The sequence below is a fragment of the Capra hircus genome, chromosome 8, assembly GCF_001704415.2.
Source record: "Capra hircus breed San Clemente chromosome 8, ASM170441v1, whole genome shotgun sequence".
Taxonomy (NCBI): domain Eukaryota; kingdom Metazoa; phylum Chordata; class Mammalia; order Artiodactyla; family Bovidae; genus Capra; species Capra hircus.
This window is the reverse complement of record NC_030815.1, coordinates 45,051,674-45,078,448: the sequence shown is the minus strand read 5'-3', so window position 1 is coordinate 45,078,448 and position 26,775 is coordinate 45,051,674. Positions and strand designations below refer to the sequence as shown.

At 43.7% G+C, this 26,775-nt stretch overlaps 1 protein-coding gene across 1 annotated transcript in view; it reads right to left on the bottom strand.

Annotated features, from left to right (window-relative positions):
- Positions 10,440–26,775, bottom strand: part of FXN (frataxin) — a 22,643-nt gene continuing 6,307 nt past the window's right edge. Inside the window, exons 3-5 of the mRNA XM_018052049.1 lie at positions 23,660–23,780; positions 16,991–17,088; positions 10,440–11,414 (exon numbers count right to left, since the gene is read on the bottom strand). Of these exons, the coding sequence (XP_017907538.1) occupies positions 11,246–11,414; positions 16,991–17,088; positions 23,660–23,780 (388 nt within the window). The 3' untranslated portion in view covers positions 10,440–11,245. The remainder of the gene's footprint in view (positions 11,415–16,990; positions 17,089–23,659; positions 23,781–26,775) is intronic.

Genomic DNA, 26,775 nt, shown 5'->3' with positions numbered 1-26,775 from the left:
GTTCATTAAATAATTTCCTTAGATACCTATCTTAAATATCTAGGGGCTGGCATATCCAAAGCAGGGAATGCTTCCTCTTTTTCTCAATTATGAAATCCCCCAAGGTGCACTGCAGTGGATAATGGCTTGATCCTTATAGAACTTACTGGCAGGCAACATGTTTTTCTTTACCATAGAACGATCTCCCGGGTATATTGTACAGTAAAAAACAAAGCGTGCTTGTGCGTACACACACAAAACCCTCAGATCAACTGTACTTGAGTTAAAAGAATGGATTAATCAAAAGGAGAAAAAAGCAAGGTGCTGGACAGTCAGTACAGTATGGTATCTTTCATAATTTAATTAAAAATTTTTTCTTTTTATAATTTTAAAAAGCAGTCGTAACTATGCTTGGATAAACATAGGGTGGATTCTATGCCTAAAGTACACACTCTTCACAATGCATCTTATTCATGTACTTTTCTGTTTCTTCCAGGAGACCGTGACTTCCTTGAGGGGAAGGAATTCCTTCACTGACTTTTGTATCCTAGCACGTGGCTTGGATCAAATAAGCAATCAATAAAAGTCAGTTGAAGAAAGGAATCATTAAATACAGGCAGAAACGCTGCCTTTAACAGTTTCCTTTTCTTAGTTAAATTTACCAAGCCAGTATTGTAACATAAACACAGGTCCATCAAAGGTGTAAGTCCCTTCCTACCATTTTAAAGTTCGGTTTTTTTTTTTTTTTGGTATGTGTGAATCAGGAAGAGTCAGAGGCATTAAAAAAAAAGTTTTGAAATTAAACACACACACACACACACACACACACACACACACACACACCACAAACATCTAATTAGACCAAAACAAAACCAACTTACAAGTCTTGGCTCATCATCTCTGCACACTGATAGCTACATGCAGTGATCCTATAATTTATGTCTACTAAACACGGTTATTTTCCTGCTCTATGCATTAGGCAACTCGGAAAGGGTTTCAGAAACATTTCAACACTACTGGCACTCATGATTATTAATATCATTAATACTGTTTATTTTTTTAATGGCCAGTCTTCTAGACTTGTGTTTCCGATCGGAGAGAAGAATGTATTTCTAGGATTGCAGCCAAATGCAGTCCTGAATGCTTTCTGCTGGCAGTCTTTGCTTTCCCAATATTGACTTGCTTCCTACAACCCCTAGGAAGCTCCTCTATCTTTTCAAGCTGCCCTTGGGATTCTTTTTCTTTCTTGGCTTCTTGTCACTGGCACCCCTAGAGCCGGGCAGCAAACATGTCCCCCTGCACAGCCTGCCACCTCTCTGACTCTCTGGGTCCAGGCACCAGTCTTGGAGATAGGAAGAGAGGAAGAGACGAGGGGTGAGGCAGAGGACATTAATAATCCCCACTTCCAGCTTCCTCTCTCCCTTCCCAGCCCTGCCCCTTCCTACCACCAGAGTTGGCTACCACTCCAGGGAATAATTGCCCTCTTCAGCCTCCTCTTGAGCAGAAAGAAAGGAAAGGTTAAGATTCTCCTCCTTTTTGGAATCTCCCCTATTCTTTTCATTTGTTCAGTTGCTAAGTCCTGTCCGATTCTTTGCGGCCCCATGGACTGTAGCATGCAGCCCTGTTCTTCACTATCTCCAGGAGTTTACTTGAATTCATGTCCATTGAGTTGGTGATGATATCTAACCATCTCATCCTCTGCCACCCTCTTCCCCCCTTCTAAGGTTTTCCAAATAACCCCTCTTAGCATCTCTAAAGCCCTTAATTTCTCCCCTTCTGTGCTCAGATTGCAGTTTACACAAGAATCCCCCTGTGGAGTTGGTCAAACATGCATATCTCTGCTCTGCCCATGGAGTTTGTCCTGCAGTTTGCTTGGTGAACAGAACTGTCCCTGGGAATCAGATGATTTCACCTTGTAGTGTGGGTTCCACGTTTTACCTTGAGCATGCGGTGATCTGAGCAAAACTTGTGTAAACAGGGGTGAAAAATACTCAGGGAGGAAAGAACAGCCAGACCAAAACTGGAGTTCTTCTACTGAGTCACACAGCATCTCCCAGAGTTTACTCAAACTCATGTCCATTTAGTTGGTGATGCCATCCAACCATCTCATCCTCTGCTGCTCCCTTCTCCTCCTGACCTTTACCAGCATCAGGTCTTTTACACTGAGTCAGCTCTTTGCATCAGGTGGCCAGAGTATTGGAGCTTCAGGTTCAGTTTCAGTCCTTTCAATGAATATTCAGGACTGATTTCCTTTAGGATGGACTGGTTTGATCTCTTTGCAGTCCGAGGGACTCTCAAGAGTCTTCCCTAACACCACAGTTCGAAAGCATCAATTCTTCAGCGCTCAGCCTTCTTTATGGTCCAACTCTCACATCTGTACCTGACTACTGGAAAAACCGTAGCTTTGTCTATACAGCCCTTTGTAGATAAAGTGATGCCACTGCTTTTTAATATGCTGTCTAGGTTTGTCATAGCTTTTCTTCCAAGGAGAAAATGTCTGTTCATTTTGTGGCTGTAGTCACCATCTGCAGTGATTTTGGAGGCCAAGAAAATGAAATCTGTCACTGTTTCTTCTTTTCCCCCATCTATTTGCCACCAAGCGATGGGATCAGATGCCATGATCTTCATTTTTGAATGTCGAGTTTAAGCCAGCTTTTTCACTATCCTCTTTCACCTTCATCAAGAGGCTCTCTTTTTTTTTTTCAAAAGGCTCTTTCGTTCCTCCTCACTTTCTACCATTAAAGTGGTATCATCTGCATGTCTGAGGTTGTTGCTGTTTCTCCCAGAAATCTTGGTTCCAGCTTGTGCTTTATCCAGCCCAGCATTTTGCATGATGTACTCTGCATATAAGTTAAATAACCAGAATGACAATATATACCCTTGACTTACTCCTTTCCCAATTTGGAACCAATCTGTTGTTCCATGTCTGCTTCTAACTGTTGCTTCTTGTCCTGCATACAGTTTTCTAAGGAGGCACATAAGGTGGTCTGGTATTCCTGTCTCTTTAAGAATTTGAAGTAGGCAGTGACCCAAGTCCTGGAACTCTTCACTCTTTCCCCAAATGGTTAGAATAATCCTCTCACTCATTAGCGTATGAAATTGTCCAGCCCATAAAAGCTAACTGAACCATACTTCGAGGTCACACTCACCACCTGCAATAGGCCACACTCTGTGGAGTGTGTTTGTCTTTAAATAAATCTCCTTCTTACCTATCACTTTATCTCTCACTGAATTCTTTCTGTGATGAGATATCAAGAACCAGAGGTTCATTAGATCCTAAAACTGGGTCTGTGATCTCAGTTGGAAGACCATGGGTTTTGGCTGAGTCCCTAGCAGGGTTTTGGGAAGGTTCAAGTCCTGGCCACGTGGGTTCAAGACTCAGTCTGAGATAAAAGGTTTCATAACTGTGGTGACCTAAGGACAAAAGAGCAGATAAAACCAAAGAGGGTCTTGGAATGCAGGAAGAGAAAAACCAGACCTTTATCGTCCTTCCCTCCCCCATGTTGTAACTGTTAATGGAACAGTACAACCTGTCTCTCCTCCTACCCCGCAGGGAGAAGGTATTTGCCCTACTCTTCCCCCACCCAGTATACATGCCTCATCCAATCAGCAAATGACCTACAAGATCCTCATCCCACTCCTTGTACCCCGGGTATAAAAGTGGAATAAGGACCCCTGTTCAACGGCGGTTCTCCCTTGAGCTGGTTCACTGTTCTAACAGCGTCTCTCACTCTAGTAAACTTAATTTCTCTCTCATTCTGTCTCATGTATGGAAATTCTTTTCCAACCTGCGCCCGGACCACGACAACAGCTACCCTGAATGAAACTGATATAGGTTAGGAAAGACTTTCCTCGTGTCATCCTAGGTTCAAGAGCTGGGTCTATGAAACCTGACAACAGACAGATAAACAAGAGAAAAGGTAAACAAGTTTATTAATTTTTAGCATCATGTGCACAGAGGCATCACAGGAAGAAATGAATACCCCCACGGTTTAGTTCAGTTCAGTTCAGTCGCTCAGTTGTGTCCGACTCTTTGCGACCCCATGAACTGCAGCACGCCAGGCCTCCCTGTCCATCACCAACTCCCGGAGTTCACTCAGAGTCGCATCCATCGAGTCCGTGATGCTATCCAGCCATTTCATACTCGGTCATCCCCTTCTCCTCCTGCCCCAATCCCTTCCAGCATCAAAGTCTTCTCCAATGAGTCAACTCTTCGCATGAGGTGGCCAAAGTACTGGAGTTTCAGCTTTAGCATCATTCCTTCCAAAGAAATCCCAGGGCTGATCTCCTTCAGAATGGACTGGTTGGATCTCCTTGCAGTCCAAGGGACTCTCAAGAGTCTTCTCCAACACCACAGGTCAGAAGCATCAATTCTTCGGCACTCAGCCTTCTTCACAGTCCAACTCTCACATCCATACATGACTGCTGGAAAAACCATAGCCTTGACTAGATGGACCTTAGTCGGCAAAGTTTATAAAACAACATTATTGGGCATAGGAGAAGGATGTAGGCTATTTAGAGAAAGTGAGGTGAAAGTTGCTCAGTCATGTCCGACTCTTTGAAACCCCAGGAACTATACAGTCAATGGAATTCTCCAGGCCAGAATACTGGAGTGGGTAGCTGTTCCCTCCTCCAGGGGATCTTCCCAATCCAGGGATCGAACCCAGGTCTCCCACACTGCAGGCGGATTCTTTACCAACTGAGCCGGTTTAGAGAAAGAAACCGGTTTAGAGAAAAGTAAATGACTTTTAGAGAAGATGAATGGACACTTAGAAGAACAGATGGGAAATCTGAAGATGTAAGAGGGCAAAATTTGTCACCCCAAATGTGTCTCTTTGGCTGAAAACCTCAGGAAGAATTCCTAACTGCCTAAAATAATTTATAGAGAGCCTGTTCCAGGAATGAAACTATCACTATAAATAACTGTAGTTTTATAAGAACCAGGTGTGGTAGACAAGGAGGAACCTAGCGGTCCATGTTGAAATTCCTGTCTTTGTCCCATTGTCTGTGGTTGGCCCCTAAAATACTGGCTTTTCTATCATTTCCATGTGAATTGCTTTCCTCCCTTTCGAAATCCCAAAACACTACCCCCAACATCCTTTGTGTCTTAAGCTGAAGATGGTATTTAAGGTGAAGGTTTTGTCCCACTTGCTTAGTTTTACTTTTGTTACCTTTCTTTTAGTATCAAATCCAAAAAATCATCACCAAGATTAATGTCAAGGAGTTTACTGCCTATGTTTTCTTCTAGGAGTCTTAGAGTTTGAAGTCTTAATTTCTGTTTAATTCATTTTGAGTTGTTTTTGTGTATGGTGTAAGACAGTGGTACATTTTTGTTCTTCTGCATGTGATTGTCCCCTTTTTCCAATACCATTTATTGAAGAGACTCTCCTTTTCCTATGTTCTTGAGTCTTTTCTTATAAATTAGTTGACCATGTAAGTGCTGGTTTATTTCTGGGCTCTCAATCCTGTTCCATTGATCTATGTGTCTATGTTATATCAATACTATACTGTTTTGATTGCTTTTTAATATAGTTTGAAATTAGGAAGTGTTATGCCTCTTGCTTTGTTCTTTTTACTCAAGATTGCTTTGGCTACTCAGGGTCTTTTGTGGTTCTATACATGTTTAAGAGTTGTTTATTCTATTTGTGTGAAAATGCCATTGAAATTTTGATAGGGATTGCATTGAACCTGTAGGTCATTTTGAGTATTATGGACATTTTAATAGTATTAATTCATCCAAAGAATTGATGCTTTTGAACTGTGGTGTTGGAGAAGACTCTTGAGAGTCCCTTGGATAGCAAGGAGATCCAACCAGTCCATCCTAAAGGAAATCAGTCCTGAATATTCATTGGAAGGATTGATGCTGAAGCTGAAACTCCAATACTTTGGCCACCTGATGCGAAGAACTGACTCACTGGAAAAGACCCGGATGCTGGGAAAGATTGAAGGCAGGAGGAGAAGGAGACAACAGAGGCTGAGATGGTTGGATGGCATCGCCGACTCAATGGACATGAGTTTGAGTAAACTCCAGGAGGCCTGGTGTGCTGCAGTCCATGGGGTTGCAAAGAGTCGGATGACTGAGCTGAATTCATCCAATCCATGAACATAAAATAAGTTTTCATGTATGTGTATCTTCTTCAATTTGTTTCACCAGTGTGTTATAGTTTTCAGTTTTAGATTTTTCACCTTGGTTCAGTTTATTCCTAAGCACTTTATTCATTTATTTGATGTAATTATAAATGGGCTTGCTTTCCTAATTTCTCTTTCTGATATTTCATTGTTTGTCTTGATTTTTTTATAATGACTTTGTACCCTGCAGCTTTAATGAAATGGTATATTAGTTCTAGCAGTTTTTTGGTGGAGTCTTTAGGGTTTTGTGTATATAATATCAAGCCATCTGCAAATAGTGACAGCTTTACTTCTTTTCTGATTCAGGTACCTTTTATTTTTTCTTGCCTAATTGTTCTGACTAGGACTTCTAATATTACGTTGAATTAAAGTGGTGAGAGTGGGCATCCTTGTCTTGATCCTTATCTTAAGGAAAAGCTCTCATGAGTATGTTAGCTGTGGGCTTGTCACATATGGCCTTTATTATGTTGAGGTACATTTACCATACCCCCAGTTTGTTGAAAGTTAAAACATTTTCCAGAGAAAATGGATCATGTGAGTTCAAATTGTTTTTGGAGCAAACATCAGGATATACGTGAGGTCAGTTTTTCAAATTCCCAAGGGGCCATTAGTATTTAAAATGTCATGACTATGTAAAACCAAAAATTTGAAGCCATTTCTTACTTTAACGGTAGCTATATGCTGAAAGACAGTCATGAATCATAGTTTTGAACAGAAAGGAGAATTTGTATGAAATTTCATACCTGTCCCTCTCCTTCCTCTTCTGGTATGTAGCTATTTTCATTTTCAAAAGATAAATGCATGCCAAGAATTCAACTGGATACAACCTAAAATTACTTTAATCTCAGTGTGTACTGGAAGGTATGCTTTCTTTGGCAACCTTGTAGAGCCAATCCATACAAACTTGACATTCATGAACAAGGTTCTATCATTAGAAGTAGCAATGAGGCTTTTTAGAATATGGGGTCAAGTGTAGCTTGAGAAACATATTGTAAACCTATTATTTAACACAAACTATCAGACATAAGGATGGCTTATTAGATTTAGAAGCTATGCAGAAGATGGAGTGAAACATAAGTACCACAGGGGTCAAGAAAAACTGTTTCAGCAATTCAGAATCCATCACCAACATAAGCAAAATAAGTGTTTTAACTGTTTGAGGTTGAGAGGAGGACAGGATGTCATAAATCATTACTTTGGAGAAAAATCTCAAATTTACTTATCTTTTAATTTTTATTTCTGAAATTTTTATTATTTTAAAAAATAAGTAATTAATTTGGCTGCACTAGGTCTTAGTCACCACATGTGGAATATTCCATCTTCATAGTGGCATGTGAAATCTTCGGTTGCAACATGTAGGATTTTTTGTTGCAGCATTTAAATTCTTAGTTGCAGCACATGGGGCCTGTTTCCCTGACCAGGGATCACACCCCAAGCCCTCTGCATTGGAAGCGCAGAGTCTTAGCCACTGGACCACCAGGGAAGTCCCGGGAAAGCCTCACATTCATCTATACGATTTCGTTGTGCCATGTGTTTGCTTTACATGTGGCCCAGGTGTCACAGGTTAGAGTCCCCATTTTACAGACCAGAAAACTGAGGCTTGTGTTAACAAACAAATAATTGGCAGACTTTGGATAAAATTTTTGAAACTTTGATTAAAAAAAAAAATTCTTTTACATACCCCAGTGCGTCTCTGTATCTTCAGAAAGAGGTAACTAAATCATTCTGGATAGTTTTATTTTCCGGTGGCAAAGGGTCTATTCACTCAGGAAGAGACACATGATAGAAAGCTTTCTAAAATTATGTAATGCATTTTCTTTCTCCCCCTTGAACTTATACTGAACATTTACAATGTGTTCCTGAGAATCCATCCTTAATTTTTAAAAACATTTTTATTATCTATTTATTTTTGGTTGTGCTGGGTCTTGTTTGCTGCACGTGGTCTTTCTCTAGAAGCAAAGATCAGGGGCTCCTCTAGCTACGGTGCATGGGCTTCTCATCGTGGTAGCCTCTCTTGATGTGAAGAGCTGACTCATTAGAAAAGACCCTGATGCTGGGAAAGACTGAAGGCAGGAGGAGAAGGGGACGACAGAGGATGAGATGGTTGGATGGCATCACCTACTCAGTGGACATGAGTTTGAGCAAACCCTGGGAGATGGTGAAGGACAGGGATGCCTGGCGTGCTGCAGTTCGTGGGATCGCAAAGAGTAAGACAGACTGAGCAACTGAATGACGACTCTTGTAGAGCACTTGCCCTAGGGAGTTTGGGCTTTAGGAATTCTGCCTTGTGGGTTTAGTTGCCCTGAGGCATGTGGAATCTTCCAGAGCCAGAGATCTTGTGTCCCCTACATTGTCAGGAAGATTCTTAACCACTAGGCCACCAGGGAAGTCCAGAATTCGTCTTTAGTATGGGTGATGCAATAAATGAGATGGTGCTCCCAGGGTCCAAGGTATGAGGGGCACTGGCCCCATGTCCTGGTGCTTTTCCAGTTTGCTGGTCAGAGTGATTTTTATTCCTGTCCCCATTCTGTTCTTGTGCTTACAGTCTTTTCACAGCCTTAAACGGCAATCTGCCAGAGTCTTAGGATCTAAATAATTAAACCAGTTAGAATTATACATAAAGTAAAAGTAAATAGGCCTGAAAGGATGTGCAAGGAAAAGCATTAAGAGCACAGTCCTTAATTTCTATTTTCCTGTTACCTCAGCCCAATTAAATACATCTTTAAATTTTATGTTGTTTCCCAGGTAGGAGAGGGCACAACGTATAGTTCCAGGTAAGTGAAGGACAAGGAAACTTTCATTAGAAGCAAGAGACAGATACAAGTGTACACAAAGATGCACTCAAACACACGATTTTATTTATTTTTTCACTGGCACTGACTTACCCCACTTAAAAATTTTCACTGGACTAAAAAATAACTTATTTTTAAAGAAAGATTGTATTTTAAATACTCATTTAGCATTTGTCTGTATTGTTCTATTGTTATGAGGGGTTTTTTTTCCCCCACAAAGAATGTTTTTCCTTTTCCCAGTGCACAAAGTCTTTGCTACATCTTTGCATAGACTAGTCACTAATATATCTTTCTTTAGTAAGGGAGTAGCAGAAAAGGAGCCTAACTGAGTGGGTTTTAATGTTCCCAAGCCCTGGTTTCTGCATGTGTGAAATGCAAGGCTGTAACAGTTCAGATGGTGTAGCAGGCTGTCTTAGTCCACCAAGGCTGTGGCAACAATACCAGAGACTGGATGGCTTATGAAGATTTATTTCATAGTTCTGGGGGCCAGGAAGTCCATGATCAAGAGCAGACTGGGTGGAAGGTGAAGACCTGCTTCCTGGTTCACAGACAGTTGTCTTCTCCCTGTGTCTGCGCATGTTGCAAGGGATGAGGCAGCTCCCTGGGGTCTCTTGTAAAAGAGCACTAATCTCATTTATGAGGCCTGTGATTGGGGGTTAGAGATAACACCTAAACATTCTGCCTTCAGCACAGGCTTAGCCAGTAATGGCACAATAAAAGATGATTATATGAACATGAATTCAACTGAAATTCAAGTGGACTTAAACCCAGAACCATATACTTACTCTGGAGCTTATAAAAAGTGTCCACTGTCTTCTCCTCTGCTAGAGGGAATTAAAGCTAGCCTGGAAAGTTGCCTGATGGGACTACTGCATGTCTGACTTGGGAGTCGACTCTGTTCTATCCAGTTTCATCCTCTCTGTTAAGGCAGGGACACAGAGGTCCAGAGAGGCTGAGAAACTTGCCCAGAGACAGGCAACTGCTTTTGGGGCTGAGCCAAGTCTCAGCACCTAAACGAGGTGTAGCACCAGGGTTCCTTTCATTAACACCAAGATATTTTTGTTTGTTTGTTTTTAAAGAAAAGAAAGGTGCTTTAATTAGAAGAGCTGGCAGTCTGGGGAGATAGTGGATCTGTGTCCGGAGATCAACTCGCAAGATTCTGCTCAGCCAGGACAGTTTTAATGGGAAAAATGGAGGGGGAAGCAGCTCAGTAAATCACCGAGGCAGGAGGCTGGGCTCTGCATCGCCACTGAGTGCAGACTGCCTGGCTCTCTTGTCAGTTACCTTGCCTGAGTGATCTGCCTGCAGGATTGCTTTGGGGGAACTTTTGGGTGTAGAGAGCTAGTCTGACTTCTTTTGATCTAAGAAAAGAATCAGCAGGTTAGACAAAGCATGGTGTACATTCAGGAGAGCAAAGCTCAGGAGTTAGTTTCATTTGCTTAGTGATCACATTCTTATAATTAGGTTCTTTTAAGGTAGGAGGGGAATAGAAATGGGGAAACAGGAAACGGGTGTGGAATTAAAAAATTATTCACAACCTAAAAGTTGAGAGTTAACTTTTATTCTGCTACGCGAACATCTTTTCATTTATGTGGGCTTTCACAATTTGTCAAGCACCTCCTTAGCTTCATGACCTCGTTTATTATACTATATCCACGAGATTAGGGAGATGGCTCCCTGCCCCCTGGTCTTTGGGAGACTTTTTGCATACTCAGACCTGTGTTTCAGTAGCTTTTTCTATACCAATCCTTAAAAAAATATGTATACACATACATAAATGTATATGTACATATATATGCACATATGGAAGACACTTCTGCGTTGCCCCATCACACCCTGGGTCACAAAACACAAAGAGAAAATAGTCTTTGTTTGACAGTTCCCGAGTTGCCACTGATGCTTCAGTACTAAAGGGCTTAGAAGTGTTTACACTTTCATGAGGAGGAGGAACATTTTAGGCTTCCCTTTAATAAGTCTCATTTAGAAGATAGCATGATGAGATTGGCCAAATACTCTTCATGCAGTTTTTGTAGTAAGTCCTTCAAAGAATGAATGGTCAAGCCCATTAATTTCTCCTCCTAGAACTTATCCTTCTTGTTTTTCTTAGTTGTGAGGTTATATATAAAGGTATGGGCATACAGACATTATGAAACATAAAGGCTATCACGTGAGGGAGGAAATCAGAAATTAAAAATCTAAACTCAGGAGGCAGGGTGGAAGGCGACACAGTCTTTTCACAGAGCTGTTACATACAATGCAACTGTCCTCAAAGGCAGGAATGGAAAAAGCTAGCCATTCAGCTGCAGAACAAGGCTGGGGTCTTGGCTTTAGAGCTTTTCATGTCTTTAGCATTGGGCTGGGCAGGACGTGTCTTTTCCAGAGTAGGCCAGAGCAGATAAGTCCATCTTGGTCTTTAAGGCTTGAGTCAGCTCCGTGGCCAGCAACTCGTGGAGGGACATGCCATCGTGGGAATATACCCAGTTTTTCCCAGTCCAGTCGTAACGCTTGGGGCCACTGCAAGACGAAACACAGTCAGAGTAAGTTCACAGCAACTGAGCTTCCAAAGAAACTGTCACGAAGAAATTGACTGTAGTGAAGATCTAAAAGGCAATAAACAAGGCATGTATTTGACTTCTAGTCTTAGGCTTGATTTAATATAACTGAGTCATTTTGCTGTATACATGAAACGAACACAACATTGTGAAATCAACTCTAATTTTAAAAAAAGCAGAATTACATCATTATCCTCAAGAACAATTCATAGAACAATGCTCAAGACCTGAAAACATTTCAACCCTATTGATGAGTCTCCATTTATCATATTCTGATCTTTTGCTTTTCCTAAGTCACATATGATAACCTGAAATATCACAGATAGTTCGATAACCTGAAATATCACAGCTCAGTTGTGTCCGACTCTTTGTGACCCAATGAACTGCAGCACGCCAGGCCTCCCTGTCCATCACCAACTCCGGAGTCCACCCAAACCCATGTCCATCTAGTTGATGATGCCATCCAACCATCTCATCCTCTGTCTTCCCCTTCTCCTCCTGCCCTCAATCTTTTCAGCATCAGGGTCTTTTCCAATGAGTCAGCTCTTCGCATTAGGTGGCCAAAGTATTGGAGTTTCAGCTTCAACATCAGTCCTTTCGATGAACACCCAGGACTGATCTCCTTTAGGATGAACTGGTTGGATCTCCTTGCAGTCCGAGGGACTCTCAAGAGTCTTCTCCAACACCACAGTTCAAAAGCATCAATTCTTCAGTGCTCAGCTTTCTTTATACTCCCAACTCTCACATCCATACATGACCACTGGAAAAACCATAGCCTTGACTAGATGGACCTTTGTTGGCAAAGTAATGTCTCTGCTTTTTAATATGCTGTCTAGGTTAGTCATTACTTTCCTTCAAGGAGAAAGCGTCTTTTAATTTCATGGCTGCAATCACCATCTGCAGTGATTTTGGAGCCCCCCAAAATAAAGTCAGGACTGTTTCCACATCTATCTGCCATGAAGTGATGGGACCAGATGCCATGATCTTCGTTTTCTGAATGTTGAGCTTTAAACCAACTTTTTCACTCTCCTCTTTCACTTTCATCAAGAGGCTCTTTAGTTCTTCTTCACTTTCTGCCATAAGGGTGGTGTCATCTGCATATCTGAGGTTATTGATATTTCTCCTGGCAATCTTGATTCCAGCTTCTACTTCCTCCAGTCCAGCATTTCTCATGATGTACTCTGCATAGAAGTTAAATAAGCAGGGTGACAATATACAGCCTTGACGTACTCCTTTTCCTATTTGGAACCAGTCTATTCCATGTCCAGTTCTAACTGTTGCTTCCTGACCTGCATACAGATTTCTCAAGAGGCAGATCAGGTGGTCTGATATTCCTATCTCTTTCAGAATTTTCCACAGTTTATTGTGATCCACACAGTCAAAGGCCTTGGCATAGTCAATAAAGCAGAAATAGATGTTTTTCTGGAACTCTCTTGCTTTTTCCATGATCCAGCGGATGTTGGCCATTTGATCTCTGGTTCCTCTGCCTTTCCTAAAACCAGCTTGAACATCTGGAAGTTCACGGTTCACGTATTGCTGAAGCCTGGCTTGGAGAATTTTGAGCATTACTTTACTAGCATGTGAAATGAGTGCAATTGTGCGGTAGTTTGAGCATTCTTTGGCATTGCCTTTCTTTGGGATTGGAATGAAAACTGACCCTTTCCAGTCCTGTGGGCACTGCTGAGTTTCCCATATTTGCTGACATACTGTGTGGAGCACTTTCACAGCATCATCTTTCAGGATTTGAAATAGCTCAACTGGAATTCCATCACCTCCATTAGCTTTGTTCGTAGTGATGCTTTCTAAGGCCCACTTGACTTCACATTCCAGGATGTCTGGCTCTAGGTGAGTGATCACACCATCATGATTATCTGGGTCATTAAGATTTTTTTTGTACAGTTCTTTGTATTCTTGTCACCTCTTCTTAATATCTTCTGCTTCTGTTAGGTCCATACCATTTGTGTCCTTTATTGAGCCCATCTTTGCATGAAATGTTCCCTTGGTATCTCTAATTTTCTTGGAAGAGATCTCTAGTCTTTCCCATTCTATTGTTTTCCTGGATTTCTTTGCATCGATCACTGAGGAAGGGTTTCTTATCTTTCCTTGCTATTCTTTGGAACTCTGCATTCAAACGGAATTGTCTTTCCTCTTCTCCTTTGCTTTTCACTTCCTGTCTTTTCACAGCATTTGTAAGGCCTCTTCAGACATCCATTTTGCTTTTTTGCATTTCTTTTTCTTGGGGATGGTCTTGATTCCTGTCTCCTATACAATGTCACCTCCATCCATAGTTCATCAGGCATTCTGTCTATCAGATCTAGTCCCTTAAATCTATTTCTCACTTCCATTGTATAGTCATAAGGGATTTGGTTTAGGTCATACCTGAATGGTCTAGTGGTTTTCTCCACTTTCTTCAATTTTAGTCTGAATTTGGCAATAAGGAGTTCATGATGTGAGCCACAGTCAGCTCCCGGTCTTATTTTTGCTGACTGTATAGAGCTTCTCCATCTTTGGCTGCAGAGAATATAATCAATCTGATTTCGGTGTCAACCATCTGGTGATGTCCATGTGTAGAGTCATGTGTCCATGTGAAACATCAGGACAGTGTCTTTTGGATGACGGCCATTCATGCACTACTGGCATGATCTGCCCCTTACCTATGTTATTATCATCATTTCAGTACATTTCATAACATTGGGCGTCCACTATCTCTATCTAGTTTCAAAACATTTTCATCACCCAAAGGAAATTCCACATCCATTAAGCGGTTACTGTCTATTCACTCCTCTTCCCAGCTCCTGGTAACCGTCTCTACTGATCTTTTTAAAAACAATTTGCTTAATTCAATTTGAAATCCATGAAGGTGAGAGTCTGATGGGCTAGTTCATCCATCTCAAGCTCACCTAGTGAACAAGAACAGCCCATGCACTTCATGCTGGGAACACTGTGTCCGTGTGGCCCAGTGTGACTAGGTTTCACAGTGTCTTATTATTCCAGACCAACACAACCTGTGCCCATTAATTTTACTTCCTCAGGGTCTAACGGAGGAGGGGACGTGCCAGCAACTGATGGCACTGCAGGGTGACGCCTTGATGGAGGAAGGAGCAGAGGACACTGGGAGCCCACGGGAAGCAAGGGGCTGCCAAGTCCAACTGCGCTCACGGGAGCTTCTCCAAAGTGCAGCATTGGGACAGCTTTGCCAGGGAGGAGGAAAGTTCAGAAGGGAAGCATCTTTGAGGGTTATGAAACATCAAGGATTTCTGTATTATCAACCAAAGGCACTTTCTTAATGGGATATAAGGGACAAACCAAAAGCACTGGGCTTTTACCATGTACAAACAGCCAAACACAGAGGCATAATAACCTGGACCGAAGCCAGGTTTCTTGGCTCTGGACTCCGATTTGCTGCCAGGATACCAGGCAAGCATGAGAACGTCCAGGCACCTCCACCCTGCCCAGGGCTCTGTGCTCAGCCACGGACACCCAGCTGTCCACCCAGACCTCTCCTTTATTCCATCCTTTAACGTCCTCAAGCAAGGTATTGAGGCATAGCCAGTGTTTCTTCTGACCTGAAATGTTGTCAGTTAAAAAGCCCCCGGACTTCCCTGGCAGTTCAGGGGTTAAGACTCTGTGCTTCTAATGCAGGGGACATGGGTTTGATCCCTGGTTGGGGAACTAAGATAGCACATGCTGCTGCTGCTGCTGCTGCTAAGTCACTTCAGTCGTCTCCGACTCTGTGCGACCCCATGGATGGCAGCCCACCAGGCTCCCCCGTCCCTGGGATTCTCCAGGCAAGAACACTGGAGTGGGTTGCCATCTCCTTCTCCAATGCATGAAAGTGAAAAGTGGAAGGGAAGTTGCTTAGTCGTGTCAGACTCTTCGTAACCCCATGGACTGCAGCCTACCAGGCTCCTCCGTCCATGGGATTTTCCAGGCAAGAGTACTGGAGTGGGGTGCCATCGCCTTCTCTGAGATCCCACATGCCATAAAATAAAATAAAAAGCCCTATAATATCAGAAAAGCAGCCCTAGGAAAGGTTATTTTGGGCCAATGTGAAAAATTGAGTAGAAAATAACTTTTTTTTTATGAGGAACATAGTATTTTCATGATAGTAAAAGGCTGCGTGGCATATTTTCTTTCCAGATTCCCACTGTGAATTTAAAAACAAAAAACAAAAAACTTAGGATTTCTCAAAATTTGTTATCATCCAGAAGAATATTTTTCTAAACATGCCTGAGGTAAGATCCTGTTGCTGGTAGGCGTGTCCAAATGCGATAAGGACTTTTCAGTCTCAAGATACAACACGAGGGAATTCTTTTAGTGGAGGCAGCACAGTTGGTTCTGGTGCTCTGCCTGCTATTTCAGAGCCACTGATCCCCAAAGCTGATGGCTGGATTTGAGCTGGTGCACCCAGTTTCTCGCCCTGATTCCTCTGGAGACGAAGGATAAGACTGCAGCCCTGATGCATGGCCACAGGAAGGGTCGAGGTGGCTGCTTGAGACCAAAGAGAACAGGCTAATTGGCCCACACAGGGTAAAGTCTCCCTCAGCTTCAAGTGAGTTGGATCTAAAAGCAAGACAGTCTGTGAATAAGCACCTGGCTAGAAATGAGCGCTTCCTTGGAATTAGTTTTTCTTGAATGATAACATTCTTCCTAGATGAGGCTGGGATGAACGAAGCCTAAGGCTTGATTTAGTTTGAACAAAGAATCACACATTACAGCACCATAAACAATTAATATTAACTACCTAAAAGTGATGTCAATACTGAGGCAGGGAAAGAGTTAAATGCTTTTCTTTAAAAAAATGCAAGCACTGTGAGGCTTTCAAAGAATTCCATGCTAGTTGTATCCGGGCCTTTCCCAACTCACAGCCTGAGTGTTCTCTTTGGCAGTGCTAGTGAAGGACCGGGAAGGTTGTTCTGAGAGCTCTTTGTGGGCGTCTCTCCTTTTACTTTCTTACAACCACTTCAACAGCAGCTCGAGGGACGAGGGACCCGCTCTCCCTGCACATTCTCAGGCCGTGAAACGCAGCACAGAAGGTCTCCAAAACAGCCTTTTATTCTGCTAGACTGAAAGCACATCAATGAAAAAGGTAGGAGGGATGGGATGCCCTGGAAGTACAGTTTAAAACACTCTCCAGCCTCCACAGAGCACACAGCCCAGTTCTGCAAGTGGAATTCAACTAACTTTTAATTGAGGTGCTCAAAACCGACCAGAGGTCAAACTTTAACGCGCTTTGAAGACAAAGTGCAACTTGTTCACGTGCTGTAATAGCAAAGGTGGCTTTTTCATAGAGAAAAACCGGCAAGGTGGGTTCCGAAAGTTTTTCACTTCCAATCTTGTTAATATCCTGATATCTGCTTATAGCAGCCACATAATCATCAGAATAAACCTTCCTACTGAGCCTGAGACATGCTGTAAAACCTCAGGAAAGGTTGCCTTACATAGGTGCTAATACACGAGGGTGACACTTCTTAAGCAGTCTACCAGGTCATGTTTCAAACAAGCTAAACTGTGAGAGACTTTGACTTCCGGACATACCTGGATGGTGAAGATAACCAGATTTGCTTGTTTGGAGTCTGCTTGTTGATCACGTAGGTACCTAGATCTCCACCCAGTTTAACTGTTAGAACACCACTCTGGTGCATCAGGTGGAGAAAAGCATGAGGAAGTAAAACAAGACAGGGTTATCACTGTGTCATAGCTGCCTCCTCTTCTGTTACATCTCAACACTGCGTTTACACCAGAGCACAACATACACCAAAAAGGAACTGTCTTTAATTTAGTTTTCGGAATTAGATCACGCAGAAAGAGCACTGCTCTTGGAATCAGATGATGAGTAATCACAACGACACATATGTCAGAGTGTTTTCCCTCATTCCCTCTGAGGTGGACAAGGCAAAGAATATCCTTATTCCCTTCCTGAGGTAAGAAGACAGGAGTGCTCAATGGCTCTACTGCAGCCGACAAAGGAAAGGATCAGCATCCTGACTGCTGCCTTGGTTTCTCAACGACGGGCCAGAACATATTAGAGACGTTAAAAGACGCAGGCACCAACTCTGCTGCAGTCCCAGTCAGCACAAACCCGGGCAGACCAAGTTCATGACTGAAGAAAGGAAGAAAAGGCAAGAGAGAAGGAAGCCATCCAGCCGCCACCCAGCAGCAGCCTCAGCTCCGCTGGCAGAAAGCAGACCCTCTGCATACCGCGGCTCTTATCCACTGCACCCCACCCCCCTCGCCCCCCACCAGAGCAGCTCACAAGTTTTTCAGATGCCCCTCTCCAGCTTTATATTCCTCTCCAGGAGCCTTGAATTCTTCAAAAGGCCGGTTGGTCTTATCTTTGCCCAATAAATGCTCATTTAAATTTGAAAACCCTCTTTCAACAAAGGAGCCTCTTACTCCTTAGGCCTGAGATCTCTCTAGACTGCACAGCATATTCAAGAAACAGCTCCATGGCTAAGCCTTGCTGCTCCCCAACCCCTGCACGGCCCTCTGACAGGCAGCCTTTCAGAGTCCCTGTCCACCAGCGGATCCCCAGTGGTTCTTAGAACGTTTTGTGTTTGGTTTGCAAACACAAAGCGCTATTGAAAAGGTGGAGAGAGTGCCAATAATAATATAACTGATAGGCAGGGGATGGGGAGGACACTAGTGGGTTATATTTTTAATGATTTTTTTTCAGTGAAAAAGAAATGTAGCAAAATTATAGAGACATTGGAAATATAAATGTTGTAAACAAAATGAAGACATCCACAGAAATGGCATCTATATTTTTCAGTACCTGCTCTGTGCCAGGCACTGCTGTGCACTCTGTGTAAAACTGTTTCCTCTACGATCAGGATCATAACCATCGGGAGGTGGAAATCATTATCCCAGTTTTACAGATGAGGACAACAAAGGGACAGGGTAACAAAGAAAACTTAGCCACTGGGAAAGCTGATCTCAAATCCAGGTCTGTTCCAGCCCAGAATATGCTGTTCTTCCCACAACACAAGTGCTCTCTCAGTGCCGTTAATCAGTGATATCAGCTCAGGCATCTGCTGCCAGTTCTTTTGTTTGTTTTTAATTTAGCTGTACTAGGTCTTAGTTATGACATGCAGGATCTAGTTCCCTGACCAGGGATCAAACCAAGCTCCTGCACTGGGAATGCAGAGTGTCAAGCCGTGGACCACCAGGGTAGTGTTCAGCTGCCAGTTTTAAAGTGCAGGGCTATGATCACGCAAGTTTGCTTTAAATTTTCTTTTTTTTTCCCCTGAAACCTATCTGTATTATTTTGTTAGGACTATCTTTCACTTATATTTCACAGTTTCTTACAACTGTATAATTTGGTAGTTTTTAAGAGTCAGACATGACTGAGCGACTTCACTTTCACGCATTGGAGAAGGAAATGGCAACCCACTCCAGTGTTCTTGCTTGGAGAATCCCAGGGACGGGGCAGCCTGGTGGGCTGCCATCTATGGGGTCGCACAGAGTCGGAGACGACTGAGGTGACTTAGCAGCAGCAGCAGCAGCATGTCACAGTGTTTTCATAAAGTGTGCAAACATCCTCACTATCTAATTCCAGGCTATTTCCATCACCTCAAAGAGAAGGTCTGTACCCATCACAGTCACTCATTTCCCCCTCCATATATACAGTTTATGGCTTATTTTTCCATATAATAGACTCAAGGAATCAAGACATAATTTCTTCGAATTTGACCTATTTGCGGCCCTTAAATGTCCTGTTGTGACGCTACACCTAGGCGGTACTTGATGCAGCGGAAAAGGCAGGGCACCAAGTCTAGGAGTGAACGGTCTCCCAGCTTCCTTAGGGCAACAGCTGCTCCGCCCCCTTCAGAGACAGTTCAAGGAGCGGGGGCTGATGGGAGAACTGAGGCCATTCTGGGAAGGTTACCCTCACACCCCTCAGCTGGGACTGTGGCCTGTGTGTGTTTTCCTCACTGTATCTCAGCTGCCACCTTGCTGCTCACCTGCTCCTTTCCTCCACTACTTTAAGCCCCCTGAGAGCAGATTTGTTTTTTCATCCTAGCATTTTCAATATTTGTGCGAAAAACATGGATTTTAAAAAACCTGATGAATGAACCACGTGGATGATAACCAGGCACTGTGATAACCCCTGGAACATGAAGGGCAAGGTCACACAAGGCAACGCTCAACTATGCCCCCTCCTGTTCATTGTGCACAATTAGAGTTTTCTACTGAGGTGGTTCAGTTGCTAAGTCGTGTCTGACTCTTTGCGACCCCATGAACTACAGCTCGCCAGGCTTCCTTGTCATTCAGTATCTCCCAGAGCTTGCTCAAACTCATGCATCCAGTTGGTGATGCCATCCAACATTCTCATCCTCTGTCGCCTCTTTCTCCTTGTGCCCTCCATCTTTCCCATCATCAGGGTCTTTTCCAAAGAGTTGGCTCTTTGCCATCAGTTGGCCAAAGTATTGGAGCTTCAGCTTCAGCATCAGTTCTTTCAATGAATATTCAGGGTTGATTTCCTTTAGGATTGACTGGTTCAATCTCCTTGCAGTCCAAGGGACTCTTAAGAGTCCTCTCCGACACCACAGTTGGAAAACATCAATTCTTTGGCACTTAACCTTCTTTATGGTCCAACTCTCACATCCATATGTGACTACTGGAAAAACCATAGCTTTGACTAGATGGACCTTTGTTGGCAAAGTGATGTCTTTGCTTTTTAATACACTGACCAGATTTGTTATAACTTCTTCCATTTCCAAAGGAAACTAGCTGCATTACTGGTTCCCCAGGAATTCTTAATGCTTTTGGAACCATCTGCAAGTAACCCAGATAAAAGAGAGCTTTTTGTTCATTAATGTTATTCCTTAAGGAGCAATCTGAGTGTCTACTCGGGGAGAGTGGGCAGATATCAATATGGGGCAGTGGGAGAGAGAGGCAGTACTTAGCTCCTGACATCCAGACACTGACCAGTGGAAGCAGCCCCCAGTCACAAGAGGTGAGGCTTGATTCCGACTGGCAGCATCAGTGGAAGCAAAAATAGTCATTTCCGTTGTTATCAGCTCATTTGTAGAAACAGACACGTATGGGAATGACATGTTGAGTTGGGGATTTCACCTATATGAATAGGCTTCCCTGGTGGCTCAGGGAAGCAGTAAAGAATCTGACTGCAATGTGGGAGACCTGGGTTTGATACCTGGGAGAAGGGAACGGCAACCTCCTCCAGTAGGCTTGCCTGGAGAATCCCATGGAGAGGAGCCTGGCAGGCTACAGTCCATGGGATCGCAAAGAGTCAGAAACGACTGAACGACTAACACGCACCTATATGCATGTGACTTCCCCCACTCCTAAAACGGACACTGACTTCCCCTTAAGGAATAAGAATAATGAATATACAGCGCTTTTACCTACATTGTTTCACTTAATCCTAAAATACACCTGGAGAAGAGGAGGTTACTGTCACCCACTTTACAGCTAAAGGACCTGCCCTCATGGTTAAATAATTCACTTGAGCATTCTAGGAATAAAGTACAAATGCAGGATGCTAGGCCAGGCCCTCTGTCGCCATATCCAATAAAGTGCTACCTCCGAGCAGGGGTGCATGACCTAGGACCCAGAGGTGGTCTTCAGGGCTCTGCAAGCAGCACAGCCCTGGAAGCAGAAACTCCTAGGGATACATAGAAGTTTTGCTCAGGGAAGATCCAGAGCAGTCAGAGTCTCACAGGGTGTCCTCATCCCCAAATGGTTAAGAAAGAAGCCTCTGTCTATGGCAATAATATGCAGAAGACTCAGTGAATGAAGGACATGGCAACCGGTAAATTCTATTTAAAGTGACTAAGAAGCTAGGGCTCCACCTGGAAAGAAAACAAGGCAGCTTGGAGGTAACTCTAAATAGCACGGTGTTTGTCGCAGTTTCCTGGGTCAAGTGCAGCGACTCCATGGTTACGTAGCCATGGGTGGGGCTTTGGCTCCTGCAGGCAGTTCCTCTGATAACCATAACTAGTAAGGGATGAGGCCTGGACCCAGACACTGACAACCACATGACCTGCCCCACCCCGACAACACAAGAGCCACGACACTGCCCATGTCTCCCAGTCCACAGAAGCGAACAGAAGGGAACAGGCTTATCTAGAGTATTGCTTTCATTTGCCTATTTGGCCAATAGTTGATAAAACAGTTCTACATGCTGAGTGCCATCACTGACAGTATGTTCTGGAAAAGGAGGTGAGTCTCATTTCATTTATACAGTGAATTGACATTTCTTAAGTCCCTGCTATGTACCTGGCAATGTTCTAGGCATTGGAAGACCAGGAGTGGACAGTGTCCCAGCTGCCAAGGAGCTCACTGTAGCCATGGGAGCTGGTGTGTAAAGAGACAGTTACAGCAGAGGGTGTCAGTATCAAACTCAAGAGTGATGGGCAAGGAGGGCGGGTGGTGTCCGCCTGGCGCGTCTACGAGGTCTGCAGAGGAGGTGACAGCTGACTCAGGGCAGGGAAAGGCTGTGCTCCAACCAACTAATGGTGTTACAGGTATTCTACCGTCTATAATGTAATGCCAACTAACTTATCTTACATGTGAAATACATAAGTTAGTGAGCACCTGGAGGACTCTGATCAGAAATTCACACTGAGGTAGCCCAGCAACAGAGGGAGCTACTAAATGCCATTAGCCTTCTGCATCTACACTAGAGATTCTCCTAGCAAATGATTTACTAGATACACTGCTCTAGTGAGGAGAATGGCACTCAAGACACAGTGTATGGATTGGCTGGAAAAACTCAGGTGCCTCTTCCCTTGCACAAATGGGCAAGAGCAGCAGCTGAGTCACTCTTCAGAGAGACCCTGTGAAGAGAGGGAAGGTCCTGACCCCGCACTGAGCACAAGCTTTTGTTGCCTGCCTCGTGAGGGAAGCAGAATCCAGCTGCTACAATACTGGCACCTTCGCTTCTAAGGAAACTGTTGGGTAAAGTATTTGAGTCAAGCAGGGACGTGCTTCACTAATCCTACAGGAACAGGTAGGGTGTCTGCAAGTGTGGCAGAGCTTAGCCTGAGACTTGGTTTCCCTATAGTTACCGCACCCAGGAAGGAGGCTGGGGGAGATGAGACCTGTCGCTTCCCCTAGCTCTAATCATCCCACAGATGGTCAGGTTGGAGGGCCAGTCTGTATGGGTTCCCTGGTATCTCTCCCTTCTGAGGCTGCCTGCATAAGCACGTCCACAGCCCAGCCTGGGCACTGCTGCATTTTCTGGTGCTGACAGCTTCCAACGAATCCACCTGGAAGGCATTTAATCCTTTCCTGCCCTGCCCCAATACTGCCAAGTCCCTTACTGTCCTTACAACCAGGCTTGACACCTGCTCCATCTGATGGAGTCCTTTTTCTATCCAGCACCCCTAACAGCAATATCCAATACCATTTCTATCACTTTAGCCTGACAGCTGGTTGTCCTAAATAACCCTATGATTTAATCCCAAATGCACACTTCATGACATTTCCTGGTATTAATTAATTGCTGTCAAGAGGATTAACTTCTGCAGGGGATTTGCTCCCACTGGCCATAAAGAGCTGCTCCCTAAGGCCTAGGCAATAATTCTCCATAAATTCAAAGGCTGACCCTAACTCGAGTCTGCCACCTGGTGGCCAGCTGATACACACCAGCACTACCTGGGCTTCTAGGATCTGAGGTTTAAGTTTCATCCAGCCCTGGATGAAGCATCTGGGGAGTTACTCTACAAACTTCAAAAACCTCAATTCCTGGCTTGGGCCACACCCTAGACCAATCAAATATTCCTAGAGGTGCGACCCAAAGGTGCTCTTTAGAATCTCAGGTGAGCTTTTCAAAAACAGGCTTCCTAGGACTGCACCCTGAATTTCCAGGGAGTGAGGCACATGTCTAGTCTGAATACATCTTGGGCAATCTCTCACCTGGCTTAAGAAGTAGCAGTCTAGTTCAGTGTTCTCCATGCCTGCATGATGAGGGCTGTCTTGCTACACAAACACATGCCTGGGTTCCTCCCTTATTTACCATCATGGGTATTGAGTAAAGGTTCAAAGTCTGTATTTTTAGGAAAAATGAGGGCTCGGAGAGGCTGAGTGATGCCTGAGGTCACAAGACTGGTGCAGCTGAAACCAGAACTCCAGTCTTTTGGCCCCATCCACAACTGCACACTACCGGAAAGGAATTCTCTATCTCAGTGAGCTAAAATTCTTAGGGAGGATATAGAAGAATGAAGAGAAGAAAAGAGGTACCCCAAAGGAGACATCATAGTCTTCAGACGTGTACGGTTTGTCTGCAAGATCTTCAAAAAACTCTGCTAAGGAGTCCAGCGTCTCCTCGGCCAGTCTTTCGTAGGTGGTATCGTCCAAAGTGCTGCAGGGGGAACAGAAACAACACCAGTCATGCGATCACCAAACTGCTGCATTTTATTAGCATCAATTGCTATTTGTTTTTTACTTAATTGTTTTAAATAGATGTAAAATATCTAACATATACAGAGTAAAAATTTAAAGAGCATGAAAGAGTTTAGAGAAGTAAGCCTTTCTTCCCAAACAGGCTAAACTATGGTGAGCAATCTCTTCTGTATCCTTCTAGTCCCCCCCTAGACTGTAGCCCACCAGGCTCCACTGTACATGGGATTCTCCAGGCAAGAGTACTGCAGTGGGTTGCCATTCTCTTCTCCAGGGGATCTCTCTGACCCAGGGATTGAACCCGAGTCTCCTGCACTGCAGACCAATTCTTTACCAACTGAGCCACCAGGGAAGCCCAACATACACAGAGTAAAAATTTAAACAGCATGAAAAAAGTAAGCCTTTCTTCCCAGACAGGCAGTCTGTGTGTGAGCAGGCTCTTCTGTATCCTTCTAGAATTTTTATATTTTTTTAATGTACAAATGAAGCACCTTGCAGTTTTCATTTCATATGTCTTAGACATTGTTCCATATTAGCACATATGGATTTTCACAGTATTTTATCTTATGTTATTCATTCGGCTTGTGCCTTTCAACTGGCCATTGAGGTTGTTTCCATTGCTTTTGTTATTAACATTTGTTGGGCAAATCACAAAGTGGGAGGAAAATACTTGCATTCCATATATCTGAAAAAGGACTTATTTCCAAGACATGTAAAGATGTAAAGAACTCTTACAAATCAATAAGAAAACCCAACAGGAAAATATGCAAAATATTTGAACAGGTTTCATTAAAAAAAAAAAAAAGATATCCAGATGGTCAATGAACATATGCAAAGGTGCTCAACCTTGCTAATCTTCAGGAAAATGAAAATTAAAAAAACACAATGAGATACCACCAGAAAGGTGAAAACGAAAGAATATGAAGAGTCAGTCAGGAAATGCAGTAACCAGAGCTTTCAGGTACTGCCGATGGGCAAATAAATTAGACAAGCATTTTGGAAAACTGTTGATAGTTCTACAAGAGTTGAATACATTCAGGTGCTGTGACCATCAATGAAACTCTTGGGTATAAACTCAACAGAAATGCATACCCAGGTTCATCAAGAGACACGCACGACGCTAGAATGTTCACAGCAGAACTATCCAATAGCCCAAATTAGAGGCTGCCCAAGTATCCAGACATAATACAGTAGATAAATAAACTGTGATACCTTCATACCATGAAATACTACAGTACAAAACAGAATTGTCTACAAAAATAACAATATGGATGAATCCCACAATACATGGTGACTGAAAGAAGCCACACACAGACATACTTATCTTAATACCATTTATATAAATTTAAAAGGCAGGCGAAACTAATCCGTGCTATTTGAAATCAGAATGGTAGCTACTGTGGGACAAAGAGGGGTTAATAACTAGAAGTGAGCAGAAGGCCTGCTCTCAAGGGGTTGGTAACACTCTATTTCTTGAGCTAGTTCTTGAGTTACATGCTATGTTCAGTTTTTAAAAATTTATCAAGCTGAATACTTGGAGATATTCTACATAGATATTATTTTTTATTTAAAAAATGCTATAAATCTATAGAGACAGAAAGTGGTTGTCGGGGGTCTGGGGCAAGGAGGAATGGGGAGTGATTACTAATGGCTATGGGGTCTCTTTCTGGAGTGATGATAATGTTCTGGAATTAGATAGTGAAAATTGCATAATTTTGCAGATACTAAAAACCACTGAGCGGTACATTTTACTTTTTACATAAATTGGTTGGCTGGGTTTTTGTTTTGTTTCTGGCTGCACCAGGTCTTAGTTGCATCATGAAGGGGATCTTCGTTGCCTCATGTGGGCTTAGTTGTGGCACGGTGGGATTCTAGTTCCTTAACCAGGGATCGAACCTGAGCTCTCTGCACTGGGCACACAGAGTCTTAACTACTGGATTACAAGGGAAGTTCCCAGTGGTACATTTTTAAATGGTGAACTTTATGGTATGTAAATTATGACAATGAAAACTGCCAGAAACCTCCCTATATAGAACGTATCTATAGGTTACGAGAGGTGTCTTGGAAAACTCCATCATTGGAGAGTTTCTAGGAAGCCCAAAGTAAGACATTCCATGGACTGTAGCCCATCAAGCTCCTCTGTCCATGGGATTCTCCAGGCAAGAATACTGGAGTGGGTTGTCATTCCCTTCTCGAGGGGATCTTCCCAACCCAGGAATTGGACCCGGGTCTTCCGCATTGCAGTCAGATCCTTTACTGTCTGAGCCACCAGGGAAGCCTGTGCATATAGGTGAAATCCCCTAACTCAACATGTCATTCCTATATGTGTCTGTTTCACTCGCCTCAAGGGCACAATGTGGGGAAGGCTACGGGGCTGATAGTGAGTGGTGGGCGTTGAGGGTGGGCATTTCCCTCTCCCTCGCCTCAGTTAACGCTGATCGAAGGAGATCTAAAGAGAAGCAGGACAGACTGATAGGTGCCCGGAGGAGCTTGGATGAAGTCCAAAGTCAAGAGCTTAGCAGGTGCTACCTGGCAGTGGCAGGTAAGCCATGGCAAAAGCGGGCTGTCCTACACGTGGCAGGTCAAGGTACCCTTCCCAGAGGCCAGAAGTAGACCCTGAAGAAGGGAGCTGGGCATGGGGCATTCTGCCAGGGTCCCACCCAGCCTCAGAGGGCTGTGTGGAGGGATGGGGGGACAGTAGCAGAGAGTCTGTGCAAGGACGGGCTGGAAATGGTGCCCCCGAGGCGAAAACCTAACCCATGCAGATGCAGCACTTGTTCAGAGGCTGCGGGGAGGGGCCAGCAACACAGACACGGGAGCCCGGAGCCTGTGGGTCCTCTGTCACCTGCTGCCTGTGATAACCTGGAGGCCCATACTGGCCTGCCGAGCTGCAGCTCTGGGGACAGTCCTGCGTGTGGCTGGCTCCCTGCTGCCATTAGCTGATGAACACAGAAATG